Genomic DNA, 23,961 nt, shown 5'->3' on the forward strand with positions numbered 1-23,961 from the left:
GGCATCTGAACTATGTACTGACTGGTGCAACAGCTCTGTTGACCGTTGCCTATGTTTTGTCGAGCATCCCTCAGACATTGCCTCCGCGCCTGGCATCCAAACTGTCGGCAACCTTGGCACAGATGGACTATACTCACAGCAATGCCAACCGCATTGCTGGCGAGGTTCGACGAGTGCTCCGCTTCCCAGCACAGCAACTGACGACCGACCTTGCACGCGGCGTAGAAGACTTGAAGCAGAAGAAGGAGGATGTGACAAAGGTCAAGCACGAGAGTCAAGTTGCAAGGAAGTACTTTGGAAATTTGGTGCGGGACTCATCAGAGACAAGGCGGAGAGTTACGGGCATTGATCTGGAAGGGCCACCAGGAGCCGTCGGGGCTTACGCAAGTTGAAGAGATCATTCGTTATTCACTATTCACGAGCTGCACGGTACGATTGGGCGTGATGGATTGCTTAGCTGGGCGTCTTGTAGCTTTGCTTCACCTTCTCCACTTGATTCCGTCCTTGCGAACGGTGAAAGAAAAGCACGATGGACGATAAATCAAACATAATTTCACGGTTCGAGAATGCCTGAAGTGCTATATATACGTAGCGACAAATAGGGGGTTGCGGAGCGAAGGGACCACCGAACATGCAGGTCTCACAGTCTGGAGCCGGGGGATGCATGCATACCTATGTAAGAAGGTCGCCGCCGGGGGCATCGGATCTGCCTGCGACCGAATAGTAGGTGCCTTCTTAGGTGTGGAGAGTATCCGTACTCCGTATAGTACGTACTATATACGGAGTAGTGGGCAAGTTGTTGATGGTATTTCTCCCCTGCTAGCCCCATGCCCTTAGGAATCCCCTCGGCCAACAAGTGCGCTTGTACTGCACGCAGACGGCGGGTTCGCTTCTCCATGGTCGATATTTGCGGTGGGAGAGGGTCAGGGACGACTAGCGCAGGAGGAGCAGGACATGATGGGTTGGATGGCGGTGCCTGTGGAAAGCCCGGGGAGCCTGAGCGGACGTAGACACGACGGCAGCAATCGAGTTACAGGACCTTGTAGGATAGAGCAGACAAACACAGCAAAGAGCATAAAATGAGATGGATATAAATGAGTGTCGTGATGAAAGACCGTCGGACTGCCCGTGTGCCATAACAAACTTTCCACCTCCCTCCTCCGTACTCGTACCTTGCGCATTTCATTTCCCCTCCCCCACAGTCGTCAACCACCAACTTGAGACACACTCACACCCGTCTATTCAGTCCTCCCTCCAACCTCCAATTCATCCATCCAGCCAGCGAGCCAGCCTCCGTACCTCTCTCGACCATTCATGCTCTAGACCTTCACCAATCCCACCACTCTCTACCGCGGCACTGACTGGCACACTGAATTGGAGTCACCTTTATCTTCCTGCCTTCCCTTGGTCTACCTGATCTGCTGCGCCTCATCGCGCCACCACTTTCTCTGTTACGCGAGCTCGCCCTGCAACTTCATACTCCCTTTGCCTTCTCCCCGCCAACTCCCATAGCGGCCGAATAGGGTGGATTTCTTCTGCGCAATCCCTCTGCAGTCCAAACGCCAACATTCACCTCTCCGAGCCCCTCGAAAAGAGCGCCGTCGCCTTACCCTCTTCAACACCTGGCCATCGTCAAACTGGCGGGCACAACCGAACGGAGGTCCTCCACACATGGGGGCATCTTCAATCGCATGTTTGGAAGCAGAAAAGACAGGGATGTAGACACGGATACCATACCTGTACGCACTAGCACCGACGGCGATAGCGAACAGCCCACATCCCCAACCAGCGGCATTACTGTGAAAACCAGCGACCTAAGCCCTAAGTCTCCCACCAGTCATCGGTCTGAAGAGAAAGCGCCCTCGCCAAACACTGAACCCAGCAAGAAACGGAGAAGTAGCAGTTCCAAGGCCAAGGAGATCTTTACGCAAGCCAAAAACTCGCTGATTCACGGCGACAAGGACGGTCCATTGACACCCATGCAGAAACTAGCCAGGACCGATCCCGCCTTGAGTGTGCCGCAAGGCTCCAACAACAATTCCGCTGGCGAGTCGCAACCAACACCCAATTCATCCTTTTTGGTGGGCGTCACCGAGGACCGAAACAAAAAATGTCGACGGACGATGGAAGACACCCATTCCTATCTCTACAACTTCCTCGGCACTCCGGCTCCTGTCCTGGCCTCCTCCGATACGTCTCTGTCCCAGAGCAAATCCACAGAGTCCCGAAACAGTCCGAATCCTCTACCGTCGGATCCAGGGCAGCATGTGGTGGAGACGGATAATGGCTATTTTGCCATTTTCGATGGCCACGCCGGCACCTTCGCTGCTGAGTGGTGCGGCAAGAAAGTTCACGTCATTCTGGAAGATCTAATGCGAAAGTATCCCAATACGGCTGTCCCGGAGCTGCTTGACCAGGCCTACACTGCGGCCGACAATCAATTGGAGAAGCTGCCACTGAAGAACAGTGGGTGCACTGCGATCACGGCTGTGCTGCGATGGGAAGACCGCGTACCTACCAACCACTCGGCGACAGGGTCCCAGGCCATTGCGGCATTGGCTGCGGCAGCCGCGAAGGAAGCAGAAAAGCACGATAACTCCAAAGACGCCAAAGATGCCACTCCACGATCAAATTCGACTGCAGAAGCTGCAGCGACGGCAATCCAGGAAGCGAAACAGAAGGCGACGCGGCAAAGAGTGTTGTATACTGCTAACGTGGGTGATGCACGCATTGTCCTCTGTCGAAATGGAAAGGCGCTTCGTCTCTCCTACGACCACAAAGGTATGGATGAGAATGAGGGCCGTCGTATCTCTAAAGCGGGCGGATTGATATTGAACAATCGGGTGAACGGAGTTTTGGCCGTGACTCGGGCTTTGGGTGATTCATATCTCAAAGATCTGGTCACCGGACATCCCTACACCACCGAGACTGTCATTCAACCCGAGCAAGACGAGTTTCTGATTCTGGCTTGTGATGGGGTAAGTCCTTACCTAGGCAGCATTGTCCTTGGCACATGCTAACATGATTTAGTTGTGGGATGTCTGCTCCGATCAGGAGGCGGTAGATCTGATCCGCCAAGTTCAAGATCCTCAAGCTGCTTCGAAGATGCTGGTAGATTATGCATTGGCCCGATTTTCGACAGACAACTTGTCCGTCATGGTTGTCCGATTCGATTCTCAAAAGTTACAGCAAAACACAAAGATTGACATTGGCGTAGAAAGCGAGGCCAAGAAGGACAAAAGCGCAATCAGCGAGGTAGAGATGATTGTCGGAGAAGCTCGTCGGAACTCTGGTTTTGTACAAGAAGGGGCCCTGTCTGACCAGGATTCGGAAGAATTGAGAGAGATGGTGATCAAAGAGCAGGAGGAAGAGGAGCCAGGACCCGAACTCACGCCTGAAGGAAAAGGCGAGGCGGAGAGGATTCTCTCGGAGAAACAGGAGAACCCGGAGAAGAATGGTGAAAGCTAGGGGTGGACGGATGGCCTTGTTTGGACTCGATTGATTGATGCATCGTTGGATATTACTCCTCATCGCAATGCAGAGCGGCGACAGCGACGGGACTCTTCTGAGGCCATTGCCCAGCCATGGCCTTGCACCTCCTGGGACTTGCATTGGACGGGACCCGACGGCCCTGGCGCATTGGTGCGTGGGAGCGCCTGGATATAAGAGTGATGAGAGCGGCTTCACACGATTCAGAAGATATCATGGAAGACACCAGGCTGATGATCAGACGTGGTTGGGGTGTGCGACTTGTTTGAATTGAATGACTGGGAGCTTTTCCGAGTTCGAGCAGCAGCCACACAGATGGGTCAAGGCTGGCTCCGAACGGGCTGGGTGAATGAATGCTCGTTGCTTGACTGACTGAGGTATTGAATGACTGTTTATTAGTTCGCTCTGGCTAAAAAGGCGGGAGGCGTTGATGTGTCCCCTCGAGAAGGGCATCCCGCTCCATTTACGAGGACTTACTGTAGGCTTATGGGCCCTGAGGCTGAGGCTTAGGCCTAGGGGCTTAGGTGCTTAGGTGCCCCAATATGGCCGGGTAAAAGCTCTGCCGGGCGCATTGAGGCAGATAGAGACTACTAGTAACTACACTGGACTCTGTACTCCGTACTCCGTACTCCGTACTCCGTACATGTACTTTGTAGCTTCAATTCGCAATTCCTGCGTGTTGGCAGGGCATTAACCGTTAAGGAGATCGACAGCCATGAACAGACGGGCTTTGTATCTCGTACCTCAGATCGCCTCTTCCATCTCTTCCATCTCTTCCACCTCTCCGCCCGCAAGGCCCTAAGAGGCCATCGCCACGCCTTCGCCTGTAGTTTGAAGGATTTCCCGTACTCATATCCATCCACCGTGCCAGCCACATGGAGCTCCCTTTTATCCAGGGCCCTAATAAGGCCCTCAGGCTCATTATTAGCATCCAGCCTTGACCGGCGTCCCGCTGGCCTCCTAAGCCTAGTAATATTAGGCCTTTTATCCGCTCGGCCGGGCGCAACAGGCTACTTTAGGTATCTGCAGGCGCTCAGCTCTATGCCACCACGGTTCCTTGCCGGCGGCCCACAACTACAGTGTTTAGGCGCACCGGGTCATCCGTTTAGGGGCTGCAAGGGAGCGAACCGCCTTACTGTAGGAGCCTCCAAAGCCCTGGGAGCCCCCAGGCAACACTGCATTTAATAATAAAATCTCCGTTTACTACTATAGGTACCAGGAACCTAGGTACCTCACTGATCTGTCAACCTCGGCGACACCCCGATCCCCATCGCCCAGTGCCCATTAGCCCACTCGCCAATCCGCCGCTTATCAGCACCATCCCTACAAGCGGTCATAGCTGGAGCCACCAGGTAGAGCAGGCAGGCAATCCTCGAACAAGCTCCACCGTCTTTCCCACTGAGAAACGGGTCCGGAGGGCGTGGGCAGGCAATTACATTATTGCCTGCAGCTACTGGCGGTGCTGGAAAGACGCTTGCTCCGATCCTATTTGCTCGTCTCTACCACCTGCCGGAAAAAATATAACATGTCCGTCACTATCAACAACACCTCTTCATAACTGTACCAGTCTTCTCTCCTCCTATCCTCATGCCCTCCCTTTGATCTACCTGGACAACCGTTGCCGTCATGGCAGGCAAATTCCCCCTGCGCATGAAGCCCGCCAGCTTCACAAGTGCGTCACGCAGGTCGTTGTCGTCCCTAGCCTCCAGCACCAGCCGCAGAACAAGCTCGCCAGTCATTCCAAGACAATCAACCTTCCTACCACGAGCAGTCCTCCGGCAATCGTTCATCCGAACGTATGCTGAAAATGCTGCTCCACAAGCACCTCAAGCCATCCTCTCCCCAACGCCCAAGCCCAAGAAACGTTTCAGGTACATCCGCAACCTATGGCGCGTCACATATCTTTCCGTCCTGGCTGCAGTGGGATATACGACATACACCGTCTGGGAGGGCAATAATCCTCCCGAGCAGTTTGAACCAGATCCAAGCAAGAAGACTTTAGTTATCCTAGGTGGGTGAGACTGATGCGCAACCCATGTATCTTTGCTGACAAGCTCAGGAACGGGCTGGGGTTCCGTGTCCCTACTCAAGAACTTGGACACTGAAAATTACAATGTCGTGGTCGTCTCACCTCGGAACTATTTCCTCTTCACGCCTCTGCTCCCATCATGTACCACCGGCACCATCGAACATCGCTCCATCATGGAACCTATTCGAAACATTCTCCGACACAAGAAGGCGAAGGTGCAATACTACGAAGCGGAATGCACCAAGATTGACTATGAGAAGAAGGTTGTCTACGCCAAAGATGATTCGGAAATTAAGGGTGACACCATGGAAACCCAGATCCCGTTCGACATGCTCGTGGTGGGTGTCGGGGCCGAAAATGCCACCTTTGGTATTCCGGGTGTGCGTGAGCACGCCTGCTTTCTGAAGGAAGTCGGTGACGCTCAAAAGATCCGCAAGCGTATCATGGATTGCGTCGAAACTGCCACTTTCAAGGATCAACCCCCTGAAGAAATTAAGCGTCTCCTTCACATGGTCGTGGTCGGCGGTGGGCCAACCGGCGTGGAATTCGCCGGTGAGCTGCAGGACTTCTTCCAGGAAGATCTGCTGAAATGGGTGCCTCAGATCAAGGAAGATTTCCACGTCACCCTCGTCGAAGCCCTTCCCAATGTGCTGCCCATGTTCAGCAAGCAACTGATCGAGTACACCGAGTCTTCCTTCAAGGAAGAACACATTGATATCCGCACCAAGACCATGGTCAAGAACGTCACTGACAAATACATCGAAGCGGAAGTGCAGCAGCCGGGCGGGACCAAGCAGGTTGAGAAGATCCCGTATGGCCTGCTGGTCTGGGCGACCGGCAATGCTTTGCGTTCTGTTGTGAAGGATCTTATGTCGCAAATCCCCGCTCAAGCCAAAGCTCGGCGAGGTCTGGAGGTCAATGAGTACCTCGTGGTCAACGGTACCGAGAATATCTGGGGGGTGGGCGACTGTGCTGTTGCCAATTACGCCCCCACTGCGCAGGTGGCCGCCCAAGAGGGCGCTTTCCTCGCTCGTCTCTTCAACACCATGGCTAAAACTGATGCCATTGAGGACGAACTTCGAGAGCTCTCGGCGAAACAGGCCACCACATCAGGAGACGACCGCAATGCCGTTCTCAACGAGATCAGAGAGCGCCAGAAGCAGCTCCGCCGCATCAAGCAGATTGGCCCCTTCCAATATTCACACCAGGGTTCGCTGGCGTACATTGGGGCGGAAAAGGCTGTGGCCGACGTATCCTGGTTCAGCGGCAACATCGCGACTGGTGGCACCTTGACATATCTGTTCTGGAAGAGCGCGTACTTGAGTATGTGCTTCAGCGGTGAGTGGTTCTCCCCGGTATTTCTTGTGTCAACTGGATTGGCTTGCTGACTGGTACTGTGTAGCGCGCAACCGCGTCCTTGTGGCGTTCGACTGGACCAAAGCCAAATTCTTTGGACGTGATGTGTCGAGAGAGTGAAAGCCCTGACCGCACCGAATTCTGTGTTTGTTTGCTTTCCAGCGATAGGGACTCGGATGGATGGGATGTCTGTATTACTTGACCATGGGCCTCGTTGAAGGGTCAGGTAGAGGTCGGGGTCGGGGTCGGGGTCGGGATCAAGTCGGTGTCCGTTGTCCTTTGAGAATCCTCCTCAGGCCCTGGTGATCCGGGGCCTTCGAGTTGAAGGGTTGTTATGGTTAACAGTGCCAGTCTATCCATTATCGGGAACACCAGGATGGCTTCAAAATAATACTAGTCTCACGAGGCCCGGACCACGATGGAGCATACATGTGCTTGCATCGTTTTCCGCGCTGCGGTCGTGGCGAGTAGGACTTTATACTTCATGTCACGATTCTATGGACGGATCGCCAGCCTTGCCCCCTTTTTGAACATCGTCTCACGATATAATATAATGCCCCTGTACCCTCACCCTCATTGATATATTTGGCAACCCAAAGCAGCTTGATGTACACATAGTTATGCCATAGTGCCCTAGTCTGCTCGCCGACTACTAGGTAGGCAGGGAGGAGTATATTCGCTCCGCGTTGACGTGAATCTTTCAAGTGTCTGGCAACTTGTTTCTTCTCCAAACCCAAATCGAAAACAGACACCACCTCGAGGTCCATGTCTGCTATCTACCACAGTTTGTTCTCCTCCCTGGCCTTCGCCGCCTGGCCGGCCTTGCCCGAGGCGCTCTTCTTCTTCAACACCTTCAGCTCCTCCTCGCTGATGGGCGGCTTGAAGTACAGACTGGGTCCCTCGCCCTCTTTCACAGTGTGGCTGAGGTATCCCCGGTTCTTCTCGTCCCGGTAGTACTCGAGGTCCTTTCGCGACGTCGGATCCGGCAAGCGGTATTCGTATCCTACGCCCGAGACGCGTTCTTCTAGCGTCTGGCCGCCCACCGCTGCAAGAGCTGGCTTGTTGAGAGCCTGTGGATCCCAGCGCAGGGATATGAACGGGTGCATCTGTCGCAAGCGAATCCGTCGGATCGCCTGCGGCGTGTAGAATCGCGTCGTGACTGTTCCGCCGAGAGCCTCGACGGCTGCAATGGCCGACTGCGAAGCTTTCGACACAACGACATGGATGGGTGTCTTCAGCTCTGCCGCTCCGTCGCCCAGCAGTTTCACGCCGTCTTTAATGCCATGCAGGGCGCGCGAGCGGACAAGTTCTAGTAGTGTAATGGGCTGGGACGGGTCCAGTCGTTTCTGGTCGATCCACGATTGTATCCGGTTCAGGTTAATGGGTGACATTTCTGTCGCATGTCTGCGGGCCAGCTCTCATACGTTAGCATTCAGACGGATCTTAAACACAAGATACAGCTTAACGAAGCACACGAGGAGTGAGCACTGACAAATTTGTAAATCCATATTTCCCATGTACGATATGTTCGGGTGTTTGGCCTCCATTGAATCCCGCGGGAACTTTGCCGTGTTGCTTCTGCCCGTCAGAGCCGCGACCTGACTTCCCTCCCTTGCCTGAAGCTGGACCTCGGCCGCGACGGATCCGTTTGTTGTAAGCGCCTGGTGTGTCGGAGAGCGAGCTTAGGATGGATGCACTTCGGGACTGGACGTGGAGGAAAGGGAGGAGAAACGAGGGAATGGTTGCAATTGAAGCGAGAGTGTCCAATGGCGAGGATCTGAGCTGCGGCAACCGCAGCGGCAGACGAGGCGGCATTGCCTCTACCTCCTGGTGGGTTGGGAGACGAATTCAATGGGATGTTTTGTATAACTTGTGAGAAGCTGAGGTCTGTTGGTGAGTACTCACTCCGTACAAAGGTAGCCGTGAACTGGATGCTGCCAAGATGCAAGATGAGTGAAAACTGCTACTACCTGCTCCTGGCATTAGTGGCTCACCCCGATCGGGACAAGGGTGATGCCGCCCTATTACTGTAGAACATACTGTAGGACTCCATCCGGATACTTGCTAACACCTCTCCTCACCCCGGTTGATGCCGACGTTGCGAAGATGGAGGCGATCTCATTCTTGGTGAGTACATCCACATCGCGCCCCTTGCCCATGACCACAGACATGGGATAAAAGCCCGGCAAATAGAAGGTTGGTCGCCGCTCTAATATACTGTACGAAGTACTCCAGAGTGAAAGCGAAAGCGAAAGCGATCATCTCCGACAGGGCGCCTGTCCACCTCCGCCCTTTGATAAGGGACCTAAGGAGGTCCTTGGGCAGTTTCTGACGCTGGAATGGGAAGCTGTCTCCGGTTGTAGAAGAAGCGGAAAATCAATGCCGCGGAGTGGCCATCAGGACTCAGACATCGCCGTCCTTTGATTGTCCCAGTCAATTCTCACGGCAACCTGAATTAGATCTCGCTTCTTCTCGGCGCACATCTCACGTCTCAACCATCAGTCATCACCATGAGCGCATCTGCCGAACCCCGAGCAAACGTGCTCTTATTTGGCGGCGGGGCAGTTGGAGCCATCGCCGCCCTCAACATTGAAACGGGCGGCCTGGGTGCAGTGACGGCAGTGCTGAGATCCAACTTCCAGGTGGTGCGGGATACAGGATACACGATTGAGAGCGTGGACCACGGAAGTCTGAAAGGATGGAGACCAACCAAAGGCGAGCAGCTCTCCCTCAGCCTCCGTTCCGCACCAAGAAGACAAAGACAGGATCGTTGACTGAAGTGCAGTGGTCAACACTGTGCCCGATGTCAGCAAAGAGAACTTGCCGCCGTTCGACTACATTGTCACCACCACTAAGAACTGCCCCGACATACCGCCCACGCTTCCCGAGCTCATTCGCCCCGCCGTCACGCCGGGCCACACGACGATCGTGATGATTCAGAACGGACTGAACATTGAGCGAGCAATGTTTGAGGCTTTCCCCACCAACGTGGTGCTGTCCGGGGTGTCCATGATCGACAGTCACGAAGGGCAGCTGGGCGAAATCCTCCATGAAGAAAAGGACGTTCTTCACCTGGGGGCGTTTCAAAACCCCACATTGGACGATCACGAACGCGAAATCGCCCTGGCACACAACTTCATCCAAATCTACGGTGCGGGGGGGAAAACTGATGTCAGATTCTCCGAAGACGTGCCATGGGCCAGGTGGCGCAAGTTGGTCTTCAATGCGGTGCTCAATCCACTGTGTGCCATCACCGGCCTGGACGATGCCCGAATCCGACTCACCGACAGTCTGGTCGAGGGATTGGTGAGGCCGGCGATGAAGGAGATCATCGACACCGCGGCCAAGCTTGGGCATATTTTACCCGCCGACATCAGCGACACCATGATCCATTTGGATCCCATGGACTTGTATCTCAAGCCGAGTATGCAATGCGATATCGAGAAGGCAAGTGAAGCCCCCTGTGTCTGTGTTTTGCGTCACGATGCCGTCAGATATTCAACCGCCGTGTACTTATGTTGACTTGGACTTTGACTCGGTAGGGAAACTTTATGGAGTTCGAATATCTACTGGGAGAGCCACTTCGAGAAGCAAGAAAGGTGGGCGTGGCGACGCCAAACTTGAATGTCTTGTACGAAATATGCAAGGCTCTACAGTGGAAGATCAAGGAACAGAAAGGACTGGTCAAGGTGCCTCCTAAGAGAATACTGTAGCACCGGGGTGTGTTTTCCATACCTTCCGACGGTTCTCTCTGTAGCATGATCAGACTATTTGCTGGGCCAGATTCAAGCGCCCGGGGCTGGTTACAGCATCACTAGGTCAACCGAGGCCGATCCAGGCACTTCATCCATGTACTCCATCCATATACTTCATCCATATACTCCATTCAGACAGCATACTCCATCCATACTGCTGTCTGAATGCCTAGAGGTCTCGAGTCCAGCCATGGGATGATGAAGGATCCACAGAGCAACCCCTGCATGGCGGAGACGGGTTGCCAGATCGGGTTCGGGTTTCCACGCCATATTAGGTTGGTAATGAATGGGCTCGTTATCAGTCTTACATACTGTACTGTACTGTTCGAGGCGCACTTCTCCAATGCCCTGCCCTGCCCTGCCCTGTTCTCTCAAAGTTAGGCTTAGGCTTCTCTTCCTCTCGGTCTCCGGATCCCATGTAACTCGAGTCAGAAGCCAAAATGGCACTTCGACTGCCCCGTCTTGACAAGGATGTGTTCACGATCCAGGATCTCAAAGAACGAGCCGACAAGCTCCTGCCGGTCGCCGTCAGAGGTAGGCGAAAGCCCGCGAGAGAAAGGGAAAGAGGATCAGTCATCAACCGTTGACTCTGTCTAGAGTTCTTCAACGAGGGGTCGATGGATCTGTTGACGTAGGCATCCAATTCTGGTCCAACGATGCCACTGCCGTGGTGCTGACTTGACTCATCAGCGTCCGGGACAATGAGCAGGCCTATGATCGCTACAAGCTGCGGCCCCGAGTCATGAGGGACGTCGGTGAGGTCGATACGTCGACCACCATCTTCAACACCAAGGTGAGACTCGGGCTGCGTGTCCTCCCTCTCCCTCTCCCTCTCTTAACAGCCATGACCACGACAGGTGCGCTTTCCCTTTGGATTTTCTCCAGCTGGCATGCATCAGCTGGCGCATCCTGACGGGGAGATTGCAACCTCACGTGCTGCGGCCGGAAACAACATCGCCATGGCGCTCTCGTCCTATTCTACCAAACCACTCGAAGATGTGGTGGCCCAGGGGAAAGGCAACCCGTACGGCATGCATGTTTGCTTCTTCGAAGACCGGAGAATCACCCTCCAGATCATTCGAAGAGCGGAAGGTTTGATTCCGATCAACAATGCCGACATGTGCGAGCTCCCAACCGCTGACTGGCACGCATGAAAAGCTGCCGGCTTCAAAGCTCTCTTCGTATCCGTCGACACTCAGGTCCTGGGCCTTCGACTCAGCGAGTACCGAAATGCCCTCGCACTCCCACTCGGCATGACCACGCCCATGCTTGTAGATGACGAGGCAGGCATGGGCGTAGATGACGAGAAGTCAACCGCCGCCCAGAGTGACCGTCTCTCGTTCGATCCGACGCTGACTTGGAACGAAACCATTCCTTGGCTTCGGAAACACACCAAGCTGGAGATCTGGTTGAAAGGAAGTCAGTCTGACCATCAAGTTCTCACCAGCCTTGCAAGCCGGGTCATGGTGATTTGGCTGACATGGTCTTTTTTTTGCAGTCACCTGCCCCGAGGACGTCGCTCTTGCCATAGACTGCGGCGTGGATGGAGTGCTGATCTCCAATCACGGTGGCCGACAGCTGGATGGCGTCCCGGCCAGTCTCGACGCATTGCGAGAGTGTGCTCCTGTAGCGAAAGGCAGGATCCGACTTGCTGTCGACGGGGGCATCCGGAGGGGATCCGACATCTTCAAGGCTCTTGCGCTAGGCGCCGACTTTTGTATGGGAGGTCGGATCCCGCTATGGGGACTGGCGGTAAGTTAGCTGTATTATGCTTGCTTCTCAACTTCTGCTTGATGTCACGGCTGCTTGCTTCCTCAGCTTCTGCTTGATGTCACGGCTGCTCTGTATCCTCAGCTTCAGCTTAGGATAAAGGTTACGCTTCAGCTTGGGATCAAGGTTACATGTAGTAGCTAATGTTGGTGACGTGGTCTTACAGTATAAAGGCGCAGATGGCGTCGATCTCGCGGTGAAAATCCTTCTCAGAGAATTCGAAACCACCATGGCACTGTGCGGGTACGTATCATCATGACTCTTGCTTTTCTTTTCCCATCCATCCATCCAACGCCACTGTCGTCTCCCGACCTACCGACCGGTCGAGCTACCGAGTTATCCTAATGACCCTGATACTGTAGGTGCAAGTCGGTCCAGGAGATTTCGAGAGCTCATCTGTCCGTGCTCGGGGCCAACGGACTCCTCTGCCGCCTGTAAGAGGAAAGAGACAAGAGGCAACATATGGACATGAGACATGAATCCGGTATGAGCGAGAGCAATAGTGCTGTCCCGGCTGCAATTACAGCGTAGGACATAGCGATAGTGCTCTCCAGGCTGCAATTAAGAGCGAACCACATGGGGATAGAGCTGTCTCGACTGCAAGAGCGAATGATATGGCGATAGAGCTCTCCTGGCTGCATTAGGAGCGAGGAGCATAGGACATTCTTTCAGGAGGCTTGCCAGGTGATGAGGTGACTAGACCGTCTTTGATTTGATGTCCTTTGGCCGAGCACGTTTCGTTCCAGATAGACGGAGACGAAGACGAACTTAGACTCCCTACGGTTCTCTTCTTGTCTTGTAAGAACAGGATTTGCCTTGCTTGGACAGTATCGGTACACTTACATGCCGAGGGACAGTATCCTCAAGGCATGCTTAGGGACAGTATCCGGACAATTGAATGATTAGGGACCTGTCCACAACTAAATGCTTAGACAGTGTCCACAATTAGATTACATACCACCGGCATAAGGTATTACATATTAACTACTAAATACATGTTAATCTGCTCTGCTCACTATCTATACATTGTAAGTATAAGTATAAGGACAAGGCCGATGGCTGATGGCCGATGTCAAAACATCAAAATAAACTTATACAGTTTTCCTACAACGTACCCTTAGGATTGGGATTTCCCAAAGCCAAAGCCAAAGCCAAAGTCACCGAGTGGGCTGCTGGTCGACCTCGGAGAGTGTTGCCAGAGCCTCGAAATATAGATAGAGATGGAGAGGGAGAGTGAGAGGGAGAGAGGTTACAGATTGTTCGCTCCAGGCGGCGATGGCGATACTATAACCCTAACCCAAGTCATTACTCGGTGATAGTATAATATAGGGGTATAGGGCCTGGTCTGGTCTGGTCTGTTGACACTATTCCTGCTCTTGCTGTCGTTGGCTCCTGATGTCCACTCGTTCATTGCGGGCGATCCGAGAAAATATGGTTGCGAGCTCCCTTCGCGACTCTAATAGCGGCCACTAGGGGTAAAGTAAGCATGAGTATGAATCTCCGTAGGTGTAGATGCTGGATATGGTTATAGACAGAAGGGAGAGGAAGAAAATAACCAAAAAAGGATAAGGACAGCGACAACGACAACGACCAAAACAAGGACAGGGACAAACAACAAAATCAAGGACAAAATCAAGGACAAAATCAAGGACAAAATCAAGGAAACGACATGGACAAGACAGGGATACTCACAGAAATGATCAGGACCAAACTGACAAAGACAAATGTGGCTGCCGCGACGCACTGAAGAACGAACAGACCCCTCGGGTAGACGACGGCGGTGCCGGCGAGCGGAGCGGGAATGAGGACAACTATTCACCATCAAAGTCAATCAAGGCATTGCAATTGCAATTGCAATATCTGGCGGCACTCACGGATAACGAGCAGAAAGAGGGCGGTGATGATGCGGAAACGAGTCTGCGATGCCTCGAGCTTAACCACTTCTTCGGCATACTGCGCGTCGGCCTCGGCGGTTCGGCCTCCGCCTTGGACCGAACGCAGGGCAGGCTCGTCAATCGGGTCTTTGTCTTTGACGACGTAACTCTGGTTCTGTTGAGGGGGCTTCTCGGTCAACGCGGTCGCGGGGTCGGGGTCCGGAACCGCGGCCGCACCACGGCCGATGGCTCGGGTGAGCTCAAAGTCGAAGGAGGCGGGTCTGAGGAGAGACAAGGAAATGGACACGATGGCGCCCGTGCCCAGGGCGGACAGAGAGCCGGCGAGGATGACCTTGCTATCGGTCAGGGTGGTGGTGGAGATCGTGTCCTGGGTGGTGACGGCGGTGACGAGCCAGGCCACCATGCCCATGACCAGGCCGCCGATGACACCTAAGATGGCGCCAGCCTTGTTCAGTCGGGTCCAGCACATCAGGAGGCCGATGGGGAAGACGGCGCCGGACGTGCACACTCCCATGAGGTAGAAGAGGAAGTTGAGGTCGAGCCCAATGTATGCGAACGCCGTGTCGATGCCGGCGAGGAAGATGGCCCAGAAGATGACCACTGGGGAGAAGGAGACAACGTTAGTCGCTGAACCGTGGACGGGAGACGGGAGGGCAGCCTGAGAGGGAAGTGGGAAGTGGGAAGTGGGAACTTGCCGCCATGGTTGACCCTCATCATCTGCACATTTGTCGCGTCCTTGTTGATGTATTCACGATAGCTTGGAACATTAGCAGGGGTGTTGGCTACAGCAGGGGCGCTGCTAATTGGGGGGAGAGGGGCGATGGACTTACATGTCGTAAGAGAAAATGGTCGACACCGCAACCAGTTGAGCAGACAGCGCCGAAGTGGTGGCCTTGAAAGTCGGTCCATTAGCAAAAAGCAACGCAACGCAACGAGGCATTTGGATCTTGTACTCACCATGAATGCGATGATAGTATACATGGCGGGCCCTGCTTGGCCGAGGATGGTCATGCTCGCATACGGGCCAGCGAGTCCGCTACAAGATCAAAGGTCAGCCTGACATGCTAAGGTGGAATGAACAGGAGAAAGGAGAAAGGACACCACTCACGCGCCAATCTCGGCCGGGGAAAGCCCTTCAGGATAGGCTGGGAAGGCCGGGTTATTCGCCAGAGCCCTCGCGGCCAGGCCCATGGAGGATCCGATCCCAAGGGCAACTATAGTCCCGCGGCATCAGCATCCGTCCTCATCGTCATCCCCGTCCAAAAGTTATGTAACATACCTGAGAAGAAGAAGCAGCCGGCGAAGATGAAGGCCTTGCTGGTCCCGGCCGGGCGCGCGGCGATGCTTCGCTGCCAATACGACCTGCAATCTGCTGTCAGCCTGTTCCTGTATCTGCGTTCCCGAGCGGCGAGCCTCACTGGTCACAAAAGGATAGGCCGAAAAAGGAGGTGGCCGCCGTCACAGCATAATCTATTCGCGGGTCAGTCCAGTTCAGCCGAGACGATGGGCATCCAGTGGTCACAGACACATTCCACCATCACTCCGGAAGCAGAGGTAAGACTCGTGGCCGTTGCCCACTGCCGGGGTCGTCTACGTCGTGTTAGCCGTCCAACACGCTATGCTGTGGTATTTCGACAAATGGGACCGGCTCACCTTGGAAGCATCGAGGAGAAGTTCATACAGCTTGCCGGGTGAGCCAATGACGTCGCCTCGGGTGTAGGTTGACAGGACGAGGACGAGGAGGCATGTAAAGAGAATGCAGCAATGGAGGTAGTCCGCTCTGTGCAGCTTGATCAGTACCAGGGCCCCCTGGCGCTCACGGACATGGAGAATGGACCATGTACATACACGAATGTGGCTCGCAGACCACCAGTCAGGACTGAGAAGGAGTCAGTCAGATTGACAGCTGGGTCAGGTTGGGGTTGGGGTTGGATTGGATCACAACGTACCATAGGCCACGATGACCAGCGGCAACAGCCAGATGGCGGCATACTGGCTGATACCCGTCATTCCCGTGATGACTCCAGCCCCGCCGATGAGGATCTCGCTGCCCACCACAAAGTTGGCGACGAGGGCAGCAAACATGTAGGCAAGATGGCCCAGAACGCCGAAGCGGACCTTGGCCACTTGGAGGAAGCTGCAGAGAAGGATGAGTGATGGCCCTTGTGACTCCAAGCTGACCAGGGGCTCAGGGGCTCAGGCTTACGTCGAGGCGCCACTGGCGTTGGCCTTGATTTTGGAGGAGACGACTGCGAACGCGGCGATTTCTGCCTCGTTGTCAGTTTCGGCCGGCTGAGATGCATCACGTTGGACTGTGAACTGGCTCAAGCACATACCGACGAAACCTCCCATCCCGAACCACCAGGGGACGGACACGCCATAAAGGTAGGTGAGGGTGCCCGTCTGCAGAAAGACCGCGGCCCATACCCAAGCAGAGGTGATGCCAACCGACAGCCTGCATGCGCGTCAGTGAGCAGGGGCAAGCATCGCGGTGGAAGACCAAGACAAGGTCCTGACATACATTCCGGTCTTGACGGACCGAGAGGCGGAAGAGAACTCCTCCACCTTGCCTGGGTCGAAGTTGGTGTATCGCCTCTGCACCCAAGTGATGCCGTTCATCAGGGCGGCGAAAAAGGCACCGCCGACCAAGACTACATCGACATTGCACGAGGTCAGAGATGAGATATACAAACAAAGCAACCGTGCGCCTGCAGGGAAAACTCACTGGTGGCGTACCCGGCGCTTTGGGGTAGCAGAGACATGGTGCTGGTGGCTCGTTCTCGTTCTCGTTCTCGTTCTCCAGATCCAGATCCAGATCCATCCTGCAAAACTCAACGAAACTCACATGTTTATTATACTCTGTAGAGGGCCAAACCGGCGATGGCGCAAGAGGCTGTGCTGAGGCACAATTCGCATCCATCTCGGCCATCCGAAGGGGTGAAGTCGAGATAGAGATGCCACGGGCCAATCACAGCACGGCCGGCCCAAGCACGCCATCGCCGTCGCCGTCGCATGGAACATGGACAGCAGCCTGGATGAGGAAATTGCTCTCGAGGCCTGATACAGGAATGTAATTGCTTCTATCTCTCGTCAACTAATTAGTTATCATTGTGCAGCACATCCACCTCCTGCACGGAGGACCGATACTCTGGTGTTGTCTTACGTCTTTTGTCTTACGAAGCATTCCGACGAGACGGAAACAGAAACGGATACCATGCCCCAGGCCCAGGCCCAGGCCCCGGCCGAGCAACATGACGAGCCCGTCGACCTGTCCGAGATCAGGTGGAAGATGCTGGTCGCCTGTGACATCTGCCGGCGACGAAAGGCACGTGCTTCTCTCCCACTCCCACTCTCTCTCTCTGTCGTCGTGACGAGGCTAAATCAGCCCTCCATTTCAGGTGCGGTGTGATGGTCAGAGACCGTGTTTGAGATGCAGCAAAGGTGGCAAGAAATGCACCTTCTCCACGCCGTGAGCCCCCGAGTCCCAGTCCGGAATCCCATGTGCTGAATACTGAATACTATACCATTGACAGGCGGCGAGTCGTGGTGCATCCCCAGGACGCAAGGTGAGCTGAGCACCGGCCATCCCCTATCCCACATCCCATCTTCCAAGTGATCCGCAGCGCTGAAGATGCCGACAGGGCTCATACCTCGAAGCGGCCTCGAATCAGCTCTCTCTCCCCCGGACAAGCGTCTCCGAACCGATCTATGTCGAATGTCTCCTCGCCGCCGCCGGGCCCTGCATCTTCGTCCACGGCTCCAAGGATTCCCATTCCCACTGTGACGGGCAAGTTCAGGCTAGATGTGAGCAGGACATTACATTTCCCTGGTGTCGTTCCCCATGACTCACCACCGATTCTAGGCGGCAGAGACCCCAACCCCCTCCAGGTCGGGCAAAGAGCACCTCCTGCTCATCGACGCGGATGACCAGATCGTCTACTCGGGCCCATCGACGGGGATGCCCCTATTCGCTCGCCTTGGCTTGCTTCACACGGTCGAAGTCTCGGAAAGTGACACGACGGGGGCCTCGTTTGCCTCTCACTCCGCCGGCGCCTTGGGCATCACGGGCGCCACCACCTCTTCCGGCGACTTTTTCGATCTCTGCCTACAGCATTGTCCACAGGAACTCATGTTCAAGTTGATCGGCTATCATCTAAACACGCGTCAGTTCCAGTTCACCTGTCCCCTGTCCCCTGTCCTTCGGCGCCTGAGTGAAGTGACACAGACTAATCAACCTTCTCCTGAAGCCGTCTTCTTTCCGCTCCTTCACGCCCCTTCCTTCCTATCTGTAAGTCCTGAATCCGTCGAATCCATCTCGATCTCGGCCACAGAGTTGATGCTGATGGCTGGCTCAGGAATTTGTCGCGGTGACCCAGCGTCGCCTGGTATGTACTGCCCAGTACGGCGCTTTCCTGATGAGCATCCTCGCGGTGACGGTGCGGCTGGTCGAAAGCGCAAAGGCCCTGCTTCCAGCTTCGGAGCGCGATCAGGCTGGCGAGGCCTACTTTGAGCTTGCCCAAGACTTTCTGCGCATCAGCAAGAACAAGCTCGACATCCGGCACATCCTGGCTCTCTACCGTAGGTTTCAAACCATGTGCTGATTGTTTCGTATTTCGACGGGACTGATCAGATTGGACGTCTAGACCTTGCCTTGTTTGCCGAAGGTCGCACCGGTTCGGCGAGTTAGTTACTCCTCCAGACACCAGACCTGTGTCCACGTCGTACTGATCTATCTGTTGCATAGGCGCTGTCTCCAGTTTCGTTGCCGAGGCCGTCGGTCTGGCATTCACCACTGGACTGCATCGGAGTACCAAGGAGTTCAACATGGATCCCGTTACGCTGCAGGTGAGCACTTAGTCTCCTGGTGAAAGAAGGGGAAATGCGGGATTTAGCAAGTGCTGAACGGTGCAGATCCGAACCCGTCTATTTTGGGCTCTATATACTCTGGATACCGCCCTTGCCTATTCCCAAGGCCGCCCACCCCTCATCAGGCTGTCGGAATGTAAGTAGGAGGCCGGAAAGTGTGGTCGCGGTTCGGTTGGGGCTAAGTCGAGACAGGCAGCGTGGAACTTCCCGTCATCGTGGACAACGAATACATCAAAAAGACGGAGATTCTTCCCCAGCCAGAGGGCGATCCGCCACTGGCCATGGCCGCAGCGGTCAAGATGATCGAGATCTATATGGTCCTCGAACAGGTGCGTTGCGCTACAATCCCCATGCATGCATAGCCATGCCATGCCCTTGCATGTCCCATCCCAATCATTGAGCTCACCACGCTCCAGGCGCTGTCTGCGATCAACGCGCCATCAAGAACCCCTGCCGCCGCCTTCTCCCTGGCCGACGCTCCGCTGGATCGCAGCGAGCTCATGAGGCGGGCGCAGAACCGACTCGACAAGGTATGTGATTGTGATTGTGACTGTTCAAGTATACAGAAGTGGTTTCTGCCAGCACCTGCGTCGTATTGAGCATGTTGTTGTTGTTGCTGTTCTTGTTGTTGTTCTTCTTGTTGTTGAGCATGTCGTCGTCGTTGTTGTTAATGACATGCATGTCCGGCTTGAACAGATTGAACGCGATCTCCCGCCGTACTTGTCGCAGGCCGGCGTGACGCCCAACCCGTCGTCGAACTTCTTCCACTCCTGCCGGGTGCGGACGACGCTCCAATTCGTTCGCACGCTGATCGCCCGTCAAGCGCTCATGGACGAGCTGGAGTTGGAGGCCGGCCCCGGCCCCGGTCCCGGCCCGTCCAAGGAAAAGGAAGTGGAAGAGGGAGAGGAAGAGGAACAGACGGAGACACAGACGGGTTCAGGTTTAGGTTCAGGTTCTGTGTCGGCGACGTATGAAGCCTGCCGCCTGTCCGTCGACACGGTCAAGACGTACTCGCGGCTCCGGCACCTGGGCCTCCTCCGGTTCTGCGGCTTCCACGCCGTGTCGCACGTCACGGCGGCGGCGCACACGCTCATCGCCTGTATGTTGCGTAGCTCCAATCTCGCGTTCGAGCATCGGCCCGACCTGCTCACCGCCATCGACCTCCTGCTCGTCTTCTCGTCGCCCTTCCCCTACGTCGAGACCGTCGCTCAGCTGCTGGTCCAGCTGTCTCGCACGCTCGACCACAACCACGGCTCCGACAGCCAGAGCGAGGCCGTCGCCATCCGCGTCCTGGCCCGCCGAATGGCCCGCTCGCCTTCCAGGTCCAGATCCATGTCCATGTCCACCTCCAGGTCTAGGCCTATCATGGCAGAATCGTCCACCTCCAGGTCCAGGCCCGACCCGCCCGACTCTCGGTTCAAGCATGCCGTCGGCGTCGGCGTCGGCAGCCAGGGCCCTTCTCACGCTCACGCTCACCCTCAAAGATCATCACATCCTTCGGCTTACAGCGCTCCCTCGACCTCAACCTCAACCTACAACCATTCCTCCCTCTCCAATACCTCCGCCATCCCTATCCCGCCTCCGCATCCTCCTCCTCCTCTGCGGGGGGACGCCTCGACCTCGACCTCGACCTCAATCACGACTAATGCTAACGCTAATGCCAATGCCAATTCTAATGAGACTTCCGCGTGGATTTCGCTGCTGCCCACTGACTCGGTCGAGCCTCAGGGCATAATACATCACCCTTCGGCCGATGCGGTGTGGGAGGACAGCTTTTCATTCCTAAACGATGGACTGTTTAGCAAATTGTGATAGAATTGGAATGGACTGTTTAGCAAATTATAGACAGCATTCGAATCTAGCATTAGTTTGCTGGTAAATCCCTCCAGGGTCGTGCTAATCCAACCGTTGTTATCTACAAGTACAGACTTTCTTTGCTTCCTAAGACTGAGGCTGAGGGCCCTGTATATACACACACGCACACACACGCACACACACGCACACCCTCTCTCTCTCTCCCCTCCCTCCCCCCTCCCTCCCCCTCTCTTTCTGGCCCAGAAGTGGCAAAGGGACAGATTTATATAAGCAGCCTCTAGTCAATGAGCTCCCGAATACGCTGCTTCCAAGCCGGCCACGCTCCCCAGCGTCCTTGATCGTCAACTTCCTCTGGTCCTCCTTCGCCAATCAGACTCAACAACTTTTCGGCATATTTGAATCTGCACAGACGAGACGATCGATCAGCTTAGCTTGGATTCACCACAGAACAAAAACAATGAACAATGAATCACGGCAGACTTACTCTCCGGGATGGCCGAGAACCAGGATCGAATGCGAGTCCGAGTCTTCTTCCGGATGAGGCGTCAGCTCGAGCGGCGTGCCCGACCAGTAAGCCGCGACCACGCGGGCCTGCATTTCCGAGAAGGGCCAGGGGATGGCTTCGGCGTGCAGCAGTAAGAATACGAGCGTTGGGTCCGGAAGGTAGAAGATCTGGTGAGCGTCGAGATTGTGAACGCCTTCTCGCAGGTTAGTAGGCTGCCGGCTTTCACTTTCATTGTCATTTCCATCAACTCACGGTGCCCGCCGTCCAGCGTAGCCTGTCCCACCAAGTCCTTGGGCGGTCGAGGAGCCTCTGCAGGCACAGACGGATACCTCAGCAGGGGTGCTTTGTTGAACGGAGCATCTGACGCGTGGCAGAACTCGAAGCGGATCACGAATCCTGTAGCAAAGATGATAACCTGTGTATGGGATTGACAATCAGCTCGGCATTCCCATTGCGTCGGTCAAGTCGAAGTCGAAGTCACGGTTGGCGGGGAGGGGAAGGGAAAGCGGAAGGGAAAGCGGAAGGGAAAGTACTCACGTCCACATCATCCAGAACTTCTCCCGACACGGTGACGATCCGCCCGGTGGCAGAGTTGGATGAGGGCGGCTCGACGGTGCGGATAGGTGTCACGTTGTTGATGTGCTCGCTCCATCCCTTTTCGTGCTCCGTGTCGTAGCGCGGCTTGCTTCTCAGAGAGCGGTAAACTCGGCGTGGTGCCAGGGGCGACTGTTCAACCCGAAGCATGCCGAGTTCTCGCACAATATCGGCGCCTGCCATGTCAGCCGGAACAATACTCATAAAGACAGCTCAGCTCAGCTCAGCTCAGCTCAGTATCACTCACTCGATGGCCCGGCACCCACCACCATTACGGTCTATTCGCATCTGGTTTTCAGCTTGTGTCCTTGGCCTCTTTTGTTTTGATATACAATCGGAGGATAACTTGTTGGAGGACAACCACAGTGGAGAGGATCTGGACTTGTCTTGTCACTTACCTTTCCAGCAAATACTTTCGCGTCTCTGTACCACCTCGAATGCAGGATTTGGCCCTTCCAGCGCCACAAGTTGTCTATATAGGGGATGAAGGGCCTGGAATCCGACCCGTTGGCCACCACAATATGGTCAAATCCCTCCTCAAACGTCGTTCCCACATCCGGCGACTTGCTCGTCACGGACGGCGTCCACTCCACCAGCCATCTTTGCCTGGCAGCATGGTCGTCGGGCGTGTGTCGCACCCGAGTGACCACACGGTTGAGTCGGATGTGGTTGGCGTAGGTGGCAGCGTGCTGTTGCTGGTATTGGTAGATGACCTGATAAGTCGGGTACTCGGCCGTGCCCTGTGGGTAGGGATGCGAGCGATAGGGCATGATATCCTTTTAATAAGCCCATCCCCATCGTAAGCAAGGATCAATAAATGAACGGGAAAGGACAGGACTGGTCTCGACTCAGCACTGGTGAAACTTACCCTGGGCGTGTTGGCCGTGACACCGGCATACATGGGAGTTGGAGCCGCTGCCGGCTTACCAGACCGCTCGTGGTCTGTCAGCGCAATGGCATGGCCGTCCTTATCGAATGAGATCTGGCATGGCGGCGGAGTCGGGTCAAAGTTCCTGTGTCCGTCAAGTCAACTCAAGCCGACCTAAGGCCCCATCACATCATATACCGCATCAGCACAAAGGATGATGCTGTGAGCTGTGAGCGGTGATGAGATGCTGCTCGTCGTCTCGTCATGAGAGGACCCGTCGCACTTACCACAGACCACCGACACTGTCGCGGGCCTCGTAGGCCACGACATCAAAGCCTTTCCGCTTGAATTGCTCAATGGCTCCTAGACCTCTAGAAGTTGGATTTCGTCAATCAGCGATAGGTTCCCGGTTCCCAAGCAAGCCTCGTGGTTCGAGCCAGGGTGAAGGTGAAGGGGACACTCACGCTGGGCCGCAGCCTATGATGAGAACCGAGGGTCGCACCTTGACCGTCATCGTTCGTGGTGGTGATGCTGGTGATGCTGGTGATGGTACCCAGAGTCAAGTCGGTCGGGTCAGGCTCGCAAATACTATATATAGTATGTATCAAGTATGTAATCTTCACCTCACCATACCAGCCTTACCTTGTGCCTTGATACCGAAGATATAGCTACCTATGTACAGTAGCACGCAGAGTCTTTCTGGAGGGCAAGCACAAGCACAAGCACAAGCACACGATGCGGATCCATCATTCGGGACAAAGACCCTCGCTTCCTCTTCCGTTGCCGTTGCCACCAGACTGAGCCCCAGAGATATTTCGCAATATGTTGCGTGAGCTCGGGAGCGCCGAAAGCACGCAATATCTGGCCTCGGATGACCGAGATGCGACGCGATGGCGACAACATTCTCTGGAGACATTTCTGATTTATCAATAATGGCAAGGCAAGCAAAAGACGTCATTTTAATCTTGTGAATTATTCCTGCAGGTACAGAGACTGAGACTGAGACAGAGGACGCAGAC

At 55.0% G+C, this 23,961-nt stretch overlaps 9 protein-coding genes across 9 annotated transcripts in view; 6 read left to right on the plus strand and 3 right to left on the minus strand.

Moving 5' to 3' along the window:
• The window catches only part of A1O3_04672 (mitofusin), a gene marked incomplete at both ends in the record, with an annotated part of 2,878 nt that extends 2,486 nt beyond the window's left edge, over positions 1-392 (plus strand). The window contains one exon of the mRNA XM_007734800.1: positions 34-392. Coding sequence (XP_007732990.1) covers positions 34-392 — 359 coding nt within the window. The remainder of the gene's footprint in view (positions 1-33) is intronic.
• A 1,299-nt stretch (positions 393-1,691) lies between these two features.
• Positions 1,692-3,468, plus strand: A1O3_04673 (protein phosphatase; the record flags this gene model as incomplete). The annotated part of the gene is made up of 2 exons (XM_007734801.1): positions 1,692-2,978; positions 3,031-3,468. 2 exons carry the CDS (start codon positions 1,692-1,694, stop codon positions 3,466-3,468), a joined length of 1,725 nt encoding a protein of 574 aa, XP_007732991.1.
• Positions 3,469-5,115: 1,647 nt separating this feature from the next.
• On the plus strand, positions 5,116-6,994 carry A1O3_04674 (NADH dehydrogenase; the record flags this gene model as incomplete). Its single annotated transcript, XM_007734802.1, has 3 exons — positions 5,116-5,500; positions 5,549-6,856; positions 6,921-6,994. 3 exons carry the CDS (start codon positions 5,116-5,118, stop codon positions 6,992-6,994), a joined length of 1,767 nt encoding a protein of 588 aa, XP_007732992.1.
• Positions 6,995-7,650: 656 nt separating this feature from the next.
• On the minus strand, positions 7,651-8,689 carry A1O3_04675 (large subunit ribosomal protein L15; the record flags this gene model as incomplete). The annotated part of the gene is made up of 2 exons (XM_007734803.1): positions 7,651-8,278; positions 8,367-8,689. 2 exons carry the CDS (start codon positions 8,687-8,689, stop codon positions 7,651-7,653), a joined length of 951 nt encoding a protein of 316 aa, XP_007732993.1.
• A 695-nt stretch (positions 8,690-9,384) lies between these two features.
• Positions 9,385-10,587, plus strand: A1O3_04676 (uncharacterized protein; the record flags this gene model as incomplete). Its single annotated transcript, XM_007734804.1, has 3 exons — positions 9,385-9,613; positions 9,660-10,339; positions 10,417-10,587. 3 exons carry the CDS (start codon positions 9,385-9,387, stop codon positions 10,585-10,587), a joined length of 1,080 nt encoding a protein of 359 aa, XP_007732994.1.
• A 482-nt stretch (positions 10,588-11,069) lies between these two features.
• Positions 11,070-12,390, plus strand: A1O3_04677 (uncharacterized protein; the record flags this gene model as incomplete). Its single annotated transcript, XM_007734805.1, has 6 exons — positions 11,070-11,163; positions 11,227-11,260; positions 11,320-11,422; positions 11,487-11,721; positions 11,788-12,048; positions 12,128-12,390. The coding sequence occupies 6 exons, from the start codon at positions 11,070-11,072 to the stop codon at positions 12,388-12,390; spliced, it is 990 nt and encodes a 329-aa protein (XP_007732995.1).
• Positions 12,391-14,055: 1,665 nt separating this feature from the next.
• A1O3_04678 (uncharacterized protein) lies at positions 14,056-17,056 on the minus strand (the record flags this gene model as incomplete). Its single annotated transcript, XM_007734806.1, has 16 exons — positions 14,056-14,210; positions 14,274-14,894; positions 14,942-15,051; positions 15,125-15,186; positions 15,252-15,330; positions 15,403-15,508; positions 15,574-15,656; positions 15,713-15,764; positions 15,821-15,884; positions 15,948-16,074; positions 16,143-16,173; positions 16,244-16,431; positions 16,501-16,561; positions 16,631-16,749; positions 16,816-16,945; positions 17,020-17,056. 16 exons carry the CDS (start codon positions 17,054-17,056, stop codon positions 14,056-14,058), a joined length of 2,025 nt encoding a protein of 674 aa, XP_007732996.1.
• A 946-nt stretch (positions 17,057-18,002) lies between these two features.
• On the plus strand, positions 18,003-20,972 carry A1O3_04679 (uncharacterized protein; the record flags this gene model as incomplete). The annotated part of the gene is made up of 9 exons (XM_007734807.1): positions 18,003-18,098; positions 18,157-18,582; positions 18,650-18,872; positions 18,938-18,976; positions 19,039-19,139; positions 19,206-19,296; positions 19,353-19,489; positions 19,577-19,690; positions 19,857-20,972. The coding sequence occupies 9 exons, from the start codon at positions 18,003-18,005 to the stop codon at positions 20,970-20,972; spliced, it is 2,343 nt and encodes a 780-aa protein (XP_007732997.1).
• Positions 20,973-21,252: 280 nt separating this feature from the next.
• Positions 21,253-23,456, minus strand: A1O3_04680 (uncharacterized protein; the record flags this gene model as incomplete). Its single annotated transcript, XM_007734808.1, has 9 exons — positions 21,253-21,376; positions 21,460-21,673; positions 21,733-21,895; positions 22,018-22,250; positions 22,322-22,352; positions 22,473-22,850; positions 22,943-23,087; positions 23,230-23,313; positions 23,407-23,456. The coding sequence occupies 9 exons, from the start codon at positions 23,454-23,456 to the stop codon at positions 21,253-21,255; spliced, it is 1,422 nt and encodes a 473-aa protein (XP_007732998.1).
• Between the last annotated feature and the right edge of the window lie 505 nt (positions 23,457-23,961).

Source organism: Capronia epimyces (genome assembly GCF_000585565.1).
Source record: "Capronia epimyces CBS 606.96 chromosome Unknown aczIQ-supercont1.4, whole genome shotgun sequence".
Taxonomy (NCBI): Eukaryota; Fungi; Ascomycota; class Eurotiomycetes; order Chaetothyriales; family Herpotrichiellaceae; genus Capronia; species Capronia epimyces.